Genomic DNA, 14,623 nt, shown 5'->3' with positions numbered 1-14,623 from the left:
GGAATGATTCAGATTTCTCTCCGCACAGCTACTAGAAGACTGACAGCTGTCAGACACGTTGCTCACGTGTTCAAGCTCAGTTTGAGCCTGCGCAGTTCGCCTGGCGATCAGGAAGTGAGTGCTTCAAATGGGCTTCACTTTTCTCCGTTGAAGTCTATGGGGTCGCTGTGTCCATCTTATATACTGTCTATGGTTTTTACCCGTTTACGGACACAGGATTGGATGTACTGTACACAACTATGAAGAAAACACAGTAACTGTAGACGGAAACGGTTTAATTTGAAACCAGGAAATTCTACTTTAGAAGTACATTTTCACAAAAAAAAGTTTTTTTTTGTTCTGTTGCTCAAAAAAGAGAACAATCCCTGGAGAACCGGGACGGGCACTCCTCCTCCGTCCTCCTCCTTCAGCTCACGCCAGCGAGGAAACGCTGGCCCAATGTTGATCCTCGTTCTGCCTTTAATGCGATCACTTTCTCGTTTCCTCTTTTTGCTTTCCTCCGACAAAACCTTTGCTTTCTTGCTTTTCTGTGCTGCTTCGTCCATGACTATAACATTTGGCAAACAAACGCTAGTTTGGCTCGCACGTCCGATTTTAAGGAAGTGGGGGTGGTGGTGGAAGTGACGTATATGCCGTAAAGCAGTCAAATTTTGTAGTTCTCTTTGTTTGCCGGTTACTACCCGAAACCCGAAGTTTAAACGTACGATTAAAAACGCTACAGACCCCGTCAGGCTATGGCAGACGTGTCATTCAACCTATTGTAAGTCGATGTACCATCACAAGAGACTTGGAAATATATTATCAAGGTTGAAAAGTTACCTAGAGCTGCTTTAAATGAACGAAATGACTCGAAAAAAGATTCGTTAATTTTAATGAACGAGATAGAACAAGAACTTCACATGCGTACATATCATCTGATATCATCACATATCATCCGTGGTTTTTAAAAGTGAGTTAATTCAATCATAGTTATTCAAAAACTTTTTAAGACACTGTTCTAATTGTGATTGAATTATGCAAATAACCCTCACACCAAAGGGGTGTAGTATTGCGGCCACCTCTGACCACATCAGCTAATCACAATGAATCAGAAGAGTGCCCATTTACAATTCCCTCCTGCTCAGTAAGAATTAAAAGTTTTTTCTGGAGACAATGAAACTCTTAGGGGCTTGGAAGAAACTCCTTTTAGAAGAGCTATCTCTCTCTCTCTCCCTCTCCCTCTCTCTCTTGCTCTCTCTCTCTCTCTCTCTCTCTCTTTCTCTCTCTCTCTCTCTCTCTCTCTCTCTGATGCATGCTGGGAGTCGGGTGAGAGTGGTGGTGGTGAGAGCTTTCCAAACCTTTATTTTTTTACCCTTTTTTCAAAGTTTGTGTGGTAGGATGGAGTCTCTCGTCGAGACACTATCACTTCGTAATGGTTCCAGGTGTGTTCCTGAAGACAATGTCACAGTGGAGGATGTGCTTGTAGTAGTTGGGGATCAGATTGGTCATAAAAACATATTATCTGCGTCACTTATGAATAAGGCTGTTGTGGTATTTTGGTAACACTTTATTTTGATAGTCTACTTTAGACATTCTACTAACTATAAGTAACTTTGCAGCTACATGTCAACTAACTGTCATTAGAGTTTTAGTCGGCTGTAATATCTGCTAACACTTTATTTTGTTGGTCCTCCAACAGGTATTCTACTGATTGTATATAGCCTAAGTAACTTGGCAACTACAAGTCAAATTATTCTCCTAACCCAAACCCGAACACCTAACCCTAACCTAACAGTCTACTGACAGTCTGCCACAGTCTAATAATACTCTAATGAGAGTTACTTGACATGTAGTTGAAAAGTAACTTATAGTTAAAAGAATGTCTAAAGTGGACTATCAAAATAAAGTGTAATTCCCCCTGTCCTTGCCTGTGAAAAACACTCCCACAGCATGATAATACCAGGACCATGCTCCACCATTTTGATGGAATTGCACAGGTGATGAGTTGTGACTGGTTTCCTCCAGACATGACTCTTGGAATTGAGGCCAAACAGTTCAATCTTCTCAATATCCTCTTCCAGAGAATATTGCCCTTTTGGTCCGATTTAGCAAATTTCAAGCGGGCTTTCATGTGTCTTGCACTGAGGAAATGTTTCCATCTGGCCACTCTGCAATAAAGCCAAGATTGGTTATGACATTTACCATAAAGCAAATCTCAACTGCTTGATTGTTTATATTGTTGCAAAATTAACTATATTATCTCCTAGCGATATATTAAAAGTTGGATACATCCATATTTCCCTGCATACATACAGTATTCATGTAAAGTATATACTATATTGCAAATCCCAGCTGTGTGATTATTTATATTGTTATAAAATATAAACTATAAGTTGAATATAGATATCCAACTTGCAGTATATATATAAAAAAATACTATATCACAAATCTTAACTGTTTGATTGTTTATATTGTTGAAAAATGTAAACTATATTGCTATATCTGTTATGTTTTGTAGCCTTACAAAGATCTGTGCAGAAGGCTGTGGATTCTTCCATTTATGCATGAGCAATTATTAAAAATAATTGTGAAATAGCTGAATGAAGCCCAGATATATTTATTCGTTGTAAATGCTCATGTTGTTAAAATCTTTCAAGCAAGTCACTAAACACGTATAGCCTGTCATGCATATAGCATTTGCATGAGCTTTTTCATTACAAGAATGTCACATAAAGGTTGTTGTTTTGATATTGTCAGAAAAAAGTAAATGTGTACACAGTCTGCTTCACAAAATAAATATGCATCAATAAGCTCCAGACTTTCTATCAATGCATTGGATTTCTTATTGCTTTTTAATGTCTAACACTTACACCCATTTAACACATTTTTATAGAAAGTATCATATCCTACATTTCCAGCAACATGGGAATTCTACTTTCAGTTGTCCAACATGCCTCCGTCTCACCGGGGGAGTCCGATAATTGCCTCTGGGTCCCTGTGTTAGTCTCCACGTCCATGAAAATGCAGCACATGAATCATTGGTCGTTAACAAAAGACCTTACAGGAGGAGGACACATTTATTCAAAAACACTTTAATGAGGACAGGGATTTATCTGGTGTAGCTACAAAATGGGAGGCCTACATACAGTAAATGTAGATTGTTGGAAGGAAAAATTCTGTTCCTAGAACTTCCTACCTTCAATTTTTTTTAAATTATGACATTATTTACCCTCCTTTCTTTCCAAAACTGTGTGACTTCCTATCAAAGTCAAGATCTTAATATGTCATATACATACACATGGCCTGACTGACCCGAGAAACGTTTTTGTCGACTGAACCAGCTATTCTAATCATTCTTGAATTAATAATTTGGAGTTGGTTGAGTTTTTGTTTGCAAAACGGTCTGAATCGATTCGTATTTGTTTGAATTTTAATTGGATTCTCAGTCAATAACAGAGAGTATCAAGACACTTAAGAGCACAGTATGAAGCTCTTGAATATGAAGTAGATATTCTTCTACAAACATTTTGAGGCATTCACAATAAAAGTGTTTTTGTGTCAGCCCATGCTGTTTATCCTATGTATCAAGATGGATGTATTCAACCATTTTGGGTTTTAAAAATGTCTAGAGATGCAGTAGTTCTTTCAGTTTATTTTTTAACATTAGCATATATTGTTTTTTTTGTTTACTTGTCCCATCAAATTAAGTACAAATTAAGTAGTTTTTAAAAGAGATTTAAATTCATCAAAGATTTAACACCACAGATTATCAAAACACAACTCTCCCTCCTCCACTGTACAGATAGCATCATTATAACACCACTGCTGTACAAAAGTTCCCACATCATTCATTGCTCTGTAATACCTAAAATCTATCATGATTCTAGACTTTACAAAATCTTTGAAAACTGGCAAAAGCTTCTGACCATGTGTATTCTCAATTGTATTTCTCCTTGTAATAAGTATGGCAAGATTAGCTTGACCTACCAAAAAAATGTATCAACTGCCATTTTATCTTTTGATTCTGCCTATAGCCAGCTCCCAAAATAAAAGCACTTTGAGTATATACCTCTCCACATAAAAAAAAAATGGCTTAATATGTCGAACAATGGCATCCATCTTTCACATTCTGAATAGTAATGAAATACAGTCTCTCTGTGTTCACAAAAAATACACTTATTATCAACATTAGGATTGCTAACAGATATAAAAGCATTTACTACACCATGTAAAATTATTCACTGTAAATCACCAACACGTTTGATCATTGGTGCTTTATACAGCACCCTCCACACTGGTTTTACTTCATCATCTATTGCAAGTTTACTTCTCCACACTTTATCAGTTCTTTTGTCTAACATTGTTTTGTTATACACTTTCACAAAACATTTGTACATCAATTTTCCCCCCAACATGGTCAAGTCCAAATCCGTTAAACCTTTCAAATCCAATAAAGGACCTGTTGCATCTTTAAAATCTGGTGTAAGACCAAGTTTTGGAAAGGAATAAGTCTCATCCAAACTTATAGACCGATCTTCAAGTCCTTTTAACAACTTTAGATCATCTGTCAATTTTTCCTTCCAAAGTTAAATTATTTTTGCTGTTTGGCGAGTTGATCTCTGGCAAAGTAGCCACTGCATTAATATCATTCAGTTCAGGCCCGGCCACATCAACTATATACTTCAATTGAATATTTTTGGAGGTGCAAAGTATCCAGCTAAGACCCATCATGCTCTCGCCTGTTACATCAAGCCTTGCTCCTTTAACCAGGGGTTCTTCAAGCAACCAGAATAAAAGAGTCGGTTTTCTCCAGTCTATGAATGACAAAATGTCCCCAAACTTTATGAAGTCCACGATAAAAAGGTGGTTATCCATTAAGGCAAATGTTCTTGTGGTCCATTAAAAAAAGTGCAGCATCCATGCCGAGACCTTCTACTCTTTGTACTGTAGGATTGTTTTGGCCATCATTCTCCAACACCACATCCGCAGACCCCTTCAAAAACGTTTGAACAAATTGTAAGCGGAAGGTTGCTAGCCAACTTTGCAAGTGTACCAGGCCCTGTCCACCCTCCTCTCTGGGCAAATAGAGCACACTTTGAGGAATCCAGTGTAGTTTGTCCAACATTTTTTTTAACCTGAATTGTCTGTAGTTTTGGCAAAAGGCCAACAGATGGGTCTACACAGGACAACTTATGCCACAATGTTGAGGCTACTAAATTATTCATTACTAGCCCTCTTCCTCGAAAGGACATTTGTGGATGGATCCATTTCCATTTTTTAAGTCTGCCCTCTATCTTTTCCACAATTCCATGCCAATTTTTCTGTTGTACAACTTCATCTCCAAGGTATACTTCCAAATATGTGAACTTTCAGCATGCTTTCAATGTTCTGGTACAACACTCGAATCATTTTAACAAATTTTAATCCAAAACCAAAAGACTCTAAAGTCTTCCACAGATATTGATGTTCAATTCTGTCAAAAGCTTTTTCCTGGTCAATTGAGATAAGTCCTAAATCCAGCCCCAAAAAAACAGAAACATCTCTTATTAGATGAACATTGTCTAAAATGTATTTACCTGGCACACAATACGTGTGATCCAAATGAACAACTTGGTCCATTACTTCTCTCAGTCTGTTAGCCAAGGCCTTAGAACAGAATCTTCATATCAGAACATAACAAGCTTATAGGACGCCAGTTCTTGATCTCCTGTAGATTGCCCTTCTTAGGAAGCAGTGTTATAACAGCTCTTCTGCAACTCAAAGGCAAAGAGCCTTCTGTCAGACTCTCATTAAAGGTCCCATGACATGAAATTTTCACTTTTTGAGGTTTTTTAACATTAATATGAGTTCCCCTAGCCTGTATATGGTCCCCAAGTTTCTAGAAATTTCAATCGGTGTAAATCGAGCTTTTGCTATCTTTCTCTGATAGCAAAAAAGTGGAAGCTCAATCGGGCTGATCTTGAATCTCCTCCTTATGACGTCATAAGGAGGAAATGTTACCTCCCCTTTCTCTGCTTTTCCCACCCAGAGAATATTTCCAGTCCATGAGAAAATGAGCTAGGAAGTAGGAACGCGTGCGCGCGATTTTAGTTTGTCCACGGGAGATATCATGGCTTTTGTGCGAGCGAAGCATAATAATTGCTCAATAATTGGATGTAAAAATGAACACCGACCGAAGCCTTTTTTTAGTTCCTTCATCCAAGCCCCAGAAGAACCAGTGGATTAATTTCCTTTTCTCTGGAAATGCGCCGACACAACTCCCTAAAGTTTTGCATGTCTGCGGCATACATTTCACCGACGACTGTTTCCTCAACTTGGGCCAATACAGAGCTGGCCTCGACGAACGTCTGAAAATAAATCGATCGAGCTAACGTTACCAAGCAACACTTTCTGATGTGTAATTGTTCAAGTTCAGACAGGTAATATTTCTCTCAAATCGTTCAATACTGCTGTTTATGCCTCAGTAAGTCAAGCAGTGACTAAAATATCAACTTCACATCGTTTCTTTTAGTAGGATGAAAATAATCGTATTTAAATTGTGAATAAATTATATAGCCTACAGAAAGCGATCAAAGAACAATCTTTGTAGGAATCGCGCGCACGCGTTCCTACTTCCTAGCTCATTTTCTCATGGACACAGCGCGATCGAGTTTATCTGGACACTTGCCAAACTCGTTATGAAATCAATGACGCACGTTACACTGCACATGAAGCTCTTACTGTATTTACATCATCGTGCTTGCATTGGTGAAAGCAGAGAGAGTGCAGAAACTGCGTTGCAATGATAAGATCTTGTAGACCTTATGCCTCGGACTCTTGGTCCGTATGGATTAGCTCAAATGATCTATAGGGAATTTTAATAACTAATCATGAATATGATTAATATTCTGCATATTACTTTACATTAAATTATCGAAATTGAAAGTGGATTATATGAATACATGAATAATCAATCACAACGAATTATAATTCCTCATTCATATATCAATAATCTTACTTAACTTCGATTATGAGATAATCTTTAAGGGAAATTAATGTAATTATCAAATCGTCGTTCGTCCAGCGACCAACTGTCAGATTAAGTGATTAATTTCTCAATAAAGCTATCCTTTCTTATAAACTCCAAGAAATATTAACCTTCTGGCCTTGAATATTAATTTTCCTGTGTTTATAAAATTAAACTACTTAATGTAGTTAATATTGAGCGCGCTGGCAGCTCTTGGATCTTATCTCATTGACTCGTTTTACAAGCATTTCCGGGAAACAGTTGAATATATTGTTTTAATAAATGCAAACTACAGAGTATAACGGATTACACATAGTGATTATAGGTTTTATACGTCTATGTACAGTTACTTACATTAAACAGACAAGACAAAAACAGGTAACAGCTGATGAGAGAAGGAGAGTTATAGAGAGTTGGGGAGGGGCGCTCTGGGGCCCGCGCTCGATTTGATTGCGGGACAGAGAGAGAGAGATAAAGAGAGGATGAGAGAGAGAGAGAGAATGGTCACGTGTGACCATAGAACAGCAAACATCACAGACCCTTGAGAGAGACATCAATCAAACCCCTTAAAACATTAAAGCTCGTAGAGCTTGATACTTGCAAAAGGTTCGTTTGCGTGCACGAGCTGTGTCCAGCCTGCGCGTGTTCTCGGACTGAGGCGCGTTCTCCGTGAAGCTTCGAAAGCAGGGCGCGTGCTCGTTGCCAGAGCACGTTTCCGCGGGAGCTTCGAAAGCTGGTTGCAAGTGAAGTTGCTGAAGGAATTCAGGCTTCGTTCGTTCGACAAAGGAGAATTTGAAAATGAAACAAAAGAAACTTTATAAAGGAAATAAAAAGGACGGACTCCAGAGGAGTCCGATCGCGGACTTCACATGATGAGCAGACGAGGGAGCAGGGGACGAGAGAGCAAGAGAGCAGGAAGAGCTTTGCTCTTTCCTTTAAAGACTGTATGGGTCACTCCTTCGTTCGGCGCGTTGTCCAATCACCTTCAGTGATCTGGGAGCGGGAGAATCTTCTTTGTCCTGCCAGAAGACCCCAGTCTGTGTAGTTTATGACAGAGCTTTGCCTTAGTCATTTCTATGACTAAAAGGGATTCATCTAGTAATAATCATATCATTGCAGTCTATTATCGAGATTCAACTCCGTTAGGTCTCAAGATTTAAAATGGTATCAAACACATTCAGGTTGGATTATATGATAACGAAGTTACATAAGATATACAGATTAGAAGCATTTAGATTTTGATTAATACACATTAAAACTTACATTAAATCCCAAACTGTCATGACATATAAATGGCAACACATAATACATTTGGTAATGTTTTAAATATGATTCGTTTGAAGAAAAGTCTCTTGTGTGTGTGTGCGTATCTCTCTGGAGACGTGGGTGTTCTGTCACGTGTGTTCCTTGGAATTTTTGGGGTGTCGTGTTACGTGTCTCTTTGTGTGTGTGTAATGGAGAAAGAGACAGAGACCTCTTGTTTGTTCACACAACGAATGAAGTGTTTTAGAGAGTCATTGTTGCTACATATTCCCCCTTTTTGTTCGATTAAGTCAGAGGATGGACTTCATCGAACAACAACTTAGCACAATGGATGACAGGTGGTTTGCTGTGTTGATACTGGACGTACCAATGTTAAACAGAGTTCTGTCGGCAGCTACGGCTCCGAGCAACTCTCCCAGGAACCGTTTGGAGCGGTGGTTGGTGCTTAGGAGTCCTGATTGTGTAACAGTCACTTTCTCAAGTTGGTTGAGCATGTGTTCGACCTTGGCCTTGGCATGAGCGAGGGCGTCCTCTGTCCGTTGGGCACTTGCCCAGATGTATGGGGCTGCGGTGCTGGGGTAGTGTGCTCTGTAGACCGGGCGGGACTGGATGAGTCGACCATACACTGGCTGAGTGTAGGTTCCGCAGTCGGTGATCAGGAGTCTCAGTTGTTCTCTCGGTGGCAGCTGTCCTCTGGATGGCTGACAGCACAGCATGACGACCCACAGCAGCAACCTGGTACAGATGACAGGGAGAGAGAGAGAGAAAGGGAAGGAAGAGGCAAACGAGGGTTGTCTTTGGTTGGACAGGGCAGTTCTTTTGCTTTGTGGGTGGCAGCTAGGTTTAGCTCGCCTTGGCCCATGTTTTGTCACATCTTTCTGCCAGCCTGTCGCTTGCTTCAATGTCTCGTCAGTGACTCTGGTGCTGTGTTGTGCCGCACATGATGCATCATAGATAAACATTGGCATGATCCCCCTTTTGCAACTGTTCACCACAAGCTTTTGCGCTGTGATGTCAACAGGTGCAGAACACGTAATGTTGTCTGCATGCAGCGTGTGCATGTCATGCAGCGGTTTGAGGCACTGGCTGTCAGTGAGTTTAGACGGCGTGCAAGGGTGGCAGGAGGGGTATAAGTGGTGGCAACGCAAAGTCTTTGTTGTGGTGTCAGAAGCCCGCATGTCCGCTATGTTGGGTGTTGCAGACAGCGGAGCCCGCGTAAGCGGGACAGTGTTAGGCCGTGTAGCCTGTAAAAGTCTTATGCAGTGTGTAGTCGCTGCAACTGTGAGGGCGGGTGGGTGGGTCGGGTGTGACCACCGCTTTCCGTTTAGTGCGCCAGGCTTGGCGCGGGCATGAGTTTGGTCATGTGGCTGCAGGTCAGTCTTGACCTTGGCGCAGCATTTGTTAAAGTCTTTTGTGGGCTGGAAGGTGCAGGGTAGCGAACTTGAAACTTGACCTGTTGCTAAGTCTGTGTCGTTGTGACTGGCTGTGGGAGTTCCCATGAACTGTGTGACCTGACAGTCTGGCTCTGTGGAAAGTCTCGTGACCTCTGTGATCTGACAGTCTGGCTCGGGTGGCCTGTGTGACTGGATGGGGAGAGGTTCTGGCACTTGGGCCCAAAGAGTTCGCTTTTTGAAGTCCAGTAAGGGCTCGAAACGATCCAGCAGGTCTTTGCCAATGATGAGTGGATGAGTGTTCATTGGTGAAACGTACACAGGGTGAGTCAGCGACATAAAACCTATTGACAGGTGGATTAGAGTTAGCTGTTCGAGCCGGATGCTATTTTGGCTGTATGAATGCACATTTAGCTCACAAGTGTGGGATTCAAAAGTTCGATTCTGCCTCTTAGCTTCGACTTTGAGTCTTTTGAAAAGTTGAGATGAGATCACAGTGAGGTCTGCTCCTGTGTCTATCAAGGCTTCAAGTTTCACTTCCTTCTCCAAAGTGCAGGCTAGGTAGGGTTTCCTGGTCACCCCCCTTTCAAGAAGGTTTCCCAGAAACTGTGGCACCGGGGCTGTTGTTGTCAGCCGGAGTGAATGGTAGGTGTTGTCAGTTTGTGATGCAACAATGAGTGAGTGAGTGGAGCTGCTATTTGGTGATGTAACAGCAAAGTTCATGGGTTGCGATTTGATAACAATGTCTGGTGGGTTGTCCCCGGGAGGGACGTGTGGCTTGCTGCGGGGGCAGCTAGCCGGAACAGCACTTCCTGGGACTTTGTGATGTTGGTCCCAGGTGTGATGTGTTGTGCTGTTTCGTGTAGTGTGTGCAGCTGTCAGCTGTGGTGCTGGAGCGGAGCTGTCACTTTGTGGTGTGACAGCTAGCTCTGTAGTCTGTGGGGGACGAGCAGTGTTCGTGGTGCTTGGCTCAGGCAGATGGCAGTCAGACAGGGTGTTGGTTTCAGTTCTTATGCTTAGACATAAGATGTCTGGTTCGTCCTTGTCTCTCTTGCGATGTTTCTTGTGAAGAAACTCTTTCAGCATCCTCACGATCTCTGCTGTCTCCGACGTGGCTGCACTGTGTTTTTCTGGTGTGCGATGAGGCTTGGGCTTACCAGTAGCATGTCGAGAGGGGTTCCAGGGCCGGCTTTCTGGGCTTGGAGTTCTGGACGGCGGGTGATGCTGGTCCCAGAACCTCTTAGAGCGCTCGCTCCGATGCTTTGGATGAGCACCGTCACGGTTGTGCTGCCCTTTGCTGGCTTGGAACGGTCTTGACTCTCTGTGGTAAAGTCTGTGACTGTGGTGCTGTTGGGCACCCTCTGTGTCTAGCTCTGAGCAGTGCTCAGAGACAGAGTCGATTGTGGGGTCTTTTACAGTCTTTTTCGAAATAGTCTTTTGCTTGGTGTAAGCTTTGTGGACCAAGTCTCGTAGCTGTTGGGTGGACATGCTACGTGGACAGGCCAGAACGCCTAAGTGGTGACTCACTGTGGGATGCAGATTTCGGAGGAACAGCGTCCTGAAGTTGACATCTTCTTCCATACCGGGCACGTTTCGTGCTCCGAAGTAGGCGTGTCGGAGTCGGCCGTAGTAGGTCTGTGGGTGTTCAGGTCGGGCCTGTTTGATGTCCATGGCGGTGAAGACCCCTTGTTCTGATTCTGGATCAGAGAATTCACGGATCAAAGCTTGTCGCAGCTGCTGGTAGTCCCTTTTGACAGTCTCTGGTTGACGGTCTCGGAAGCTGCGCACTTCACGGCTAGACGTAATTCTGAGCAGGTAAAACTTGTCCCAAGCTGTCACGTTGGCGACAGTTTGCAGGTGAAAGTCAATGTCTTGAAGGTAAGCATGTACATCATGGCCTCCTGCAAGGTTTGGAGTGAACGTGGGGATGTTTCTGGCCAACTTGTCAAAGTCTGTGGGGGAGGAGCTGTTGCTGGGGGCCCAATCCGTCTGGAGGGGATTCTGACCCTTTTCAGCTCCGCCCCCTTCAGCTTTGGGAGCCGTGCCGCGATTAGCGGTGAGTGTTCTCTGTGAGGGCCCCCCCCTTTCTGCTGACAGGGGTTTTTGTTGGCTGGCTGGTGTGTACCGGCTGGTCAGGGGAAACTTTGTGGTGTGTGTTTCCCCTACCCGGTCACTATTAAGTCTGTAAGAATGTCTCAGTTCTCTGTGAACAATGTCAAGTTCGTCTCTGAGATCATGTCTCTGCAGAGTAAGCTCATGGATTTCAGCTCTGGCCACCTGTAAGTGTTTTTCACAGGCTGTGGCTTTAGCGTTTTTGTCTCTTAGTTCAGTCTTTGCTCTCTCGAGGAGAGCGTCACTTTGTTGGAGTCTTTCGTCGAGATCTTTACGGGTTTCTTTCTCCGACTGTTCTCTTTGGTCTGTGTCGAGGCGAAGATCTTGCAGGGCCTTTCGAAGTCTTTCTACTTCTTTCTGTAGCTCTGGATCTGTGGCGTTCTCTTTCACGGTCTGGAGAAGAAGCTGGTCAAGATGACTTTGGGTGTGGGCCTGGTTCCTCCGGGCCTCCTCTGCTTGAAGCTTTAGCGCTGCTGCTTCCTGCTCCAGGTTGATGTGGCTCCTTTCGCTGAGCCGTGCCTGGGCGACGAGTTTGTGTGCGAGGCTTCCGACGATTTTGGCCCAGTCCTTGTAGCTGTAGCTCTGTGTCGGATCGTGGGTCATCAGTTCGACCAGGTCGGTGTCCAGCTGTTCTCGGCTCCGGGGCTCTGTGTCAGCGGCGTCTCCGGGCAGGAAGTCGGTCGTCATGGCTCTCAACCACAACTCGAGTTCGTCCCACTGGGCAGCCATACTGGACGGCCGTGACCTTGGCACACTGTAGGCGAGAGAGAACACAGAACACACACACACAAAGAGACCAATGCAAGTTCGTTTTAAGGTTAACGAGCTATGATCATACGGCTATGCCGTTTATGAGAATTTTGGGGCTAACTGATGTCAACAGTTAGACAGTTCACGGAGCCAATTAACTTGGGTCGTCTGAGGACCTGCACTAGGGGTTGTGACGAGCAGTAGCCTGGCGGGTCACGTGGTGGCCCCGGCTGCTGGTGGTCACTCCACTACTTAGTTTCCTTGATGGCTCTCTCAGGTTACTGTTTCTAGGTGAAATGAAAGAAACAAATCACAACAGAACAAAGGATAGGACAGATCAAAGTGAAATCAAATCAAACAATAGTAACACGGTATGTGTCAGAGAGAATAAGGAGGCCTAAGCCTATTACCATTGCCAGAGTTCACGATAGGGCCTACAGGTGAGTGGGGGCTATCGGGGTAGAAAACCTAGGAAGATGGTGAGGCTTGGAGAAAAAGATAGGGGCCAAACACTTAAATGACCGGGGAATATCTAATATTCTGTGGCTTATACTAAGTGTATGGGTTTTACCTTATTTAGTCTGCCTGGGGTGAAATGAGGTCACTCAGGTGGGAGCCAGCGGCGCGGTCAACCTTCTTGACGGTCCCAAACACTCGACCGCAGTGGACCCGGGCCTTCTGTTACTCTGTGTACGACCTTCTCAAACAACTTGCGACCTTAAACACAACCTGGCAACACCAAGGTGTCAACCGCCAGACAGCACGACAAAATTGGGTTTTCCCCGGAACCCTGCCCCTGCAGCAGGCCCTGGTTCAGGTAATTGTCCCGAAATTGCCTTGTGTGTCAGCTGGCGTGGTTGACTTTACCCTTGGAGTGCTAAATTGCTGATGTAGCAGTTGCGTGCCGCCCCAATGGTAAGAGACAGAAGCGTCCGAGGTTCACTCACGGCTAGTGTCGGTAGTGAACGACCAGGTGACCCCGCTCGCCGGAAACCAACCAGAGATGACCGTCAAATCACCACAGCGCCCTAGGGAGAACTACACATAAACACACAAAAAGGGGTAAACAGGTGAAAGTTAAAGTCAATTAAGGCTTTCTTGTTTAACCAAGTTTAGTAATTATGTATGTAGAAATAAAGGCAAAGGCTTTGAAATAATGATAAAACAAAAAGGGAATTATGATAATGTTGGTGATTATCAGAATAACCTAACCTAAAAGAGAGATAAGAAAATTAGGAATAAAAAGTAATGATAAATTTTTTTTTTTGAGAAAAAAAAAAAATTAATAATAAAAAAAAATTAATAAAATAAAATAATGAAAAGTCAGGATGATATTTTATAATAATCCAGATAACATTGAAGTATCAGTAATTATTATGAAATAATCAGAAGGGAAATACGAAATAAGTACACACTTCAAAGAGTGAAGGGAGGAAAAGAGTGGCACCGACTTAGTATCCACAAGGCCACGCGGTGGCGCTGTTTCCTTCTAGTGGATGACAGTGGCTGACAGCCAAACACAATTTAAATCCAAAATTTAAATCTGGTTTCACTCGAATTTAGATAAGCGTGTAAGGGGATTGAGAAATCAGAATGATATTGTACAATAATTAAGATGCATTAAAGTATCAGTAATTATTATAAAATAATCAGACGAGAAAACAGAAATAAAGCAATTCACACAGAATTGGAAAGAGAAAAGCGAGTTGAATGAACCGCTTTAGCGGGAGGCGGCCACTGGGTGGCGGACTTCCCTCTAACTGGGCTCTCAATGGCTGGGCTGGGATTTAATTTAAGTTTTAATTCAACTCTTGTTTGAACCAAACTCAAAGTAAATGTACCAGTCACAAGCAGGAAAATTGTCTAACACAAAATAATATTCGCACGAGCAAAGCTGGAAATGCCAATAATTATTGAGAATTTTAGACAAGCTAATTCACCATTCATTATGACACTTGAATTTGGAATTTAGCAGTACGAGAGCATTGTCTGAAACGGCCACGAGATGGCGTAGTTGCGCATATGCAGGCTGACGTCAGTGGGAGGCGGTGCTCACGCAGGGTGACGTCGTTGGGGCGCTTATTTTGAGACTTTTTGAACACCTAAAGGACCTCTGGTGTTT

At 43.0% G+C, this 14,623-nt stretch overlaps 1 protein-coding gene across 1 annotated transcript; it reads right to left on the bottom strand.

The window, feature by feature from the left end:
* Positions 1 to 8,538: 8,538 nt before the first annotated feature.
* LOC306983974 (uncharacterized protein) lies at positions 8,539 to 13,823 on the bottom strand (the record flags this gene model as incomplete). The annotated part of the gene is made up of 3 exons (XM_079584904.1): positions 12,912 to 13,823; positions 11,323 to 12,788; positions 8,539 to 8,949 (listed from the first exon to the last, which is right to left on the bottom strand). The coding sequence occupies exons 2-3, from the start codon at positions 12,478 to 12,480 to the stop codon at positions 8,539 to 8,541; spliced, it is 1,569 nt and encodes a 522-aa protein (XP_079441030.1). The 5' UTR covers positions 12,481 to 12,788; positions 12,912 to 13,823.
* Positions 13,824 to 14,623: the final 800 nt, after the last annotated feature.

Source organism: Phoxinus phoxinus (genome assembly GCF_949152265.1).
Source record: "Phoxinus phoxinus genome assembly, chromosome: 17".
In the NCBI taxonomy this organism is placed as follows: Eukaryota; Metazoa; Chordata; class Actinopteri; order Cypriniformes; family Leuciscidae; genus Phoxinus; species Phoxinus phoxinus.
This window is presented reverse-complemented; position numbering and strand designations above follow the sequence as displayed.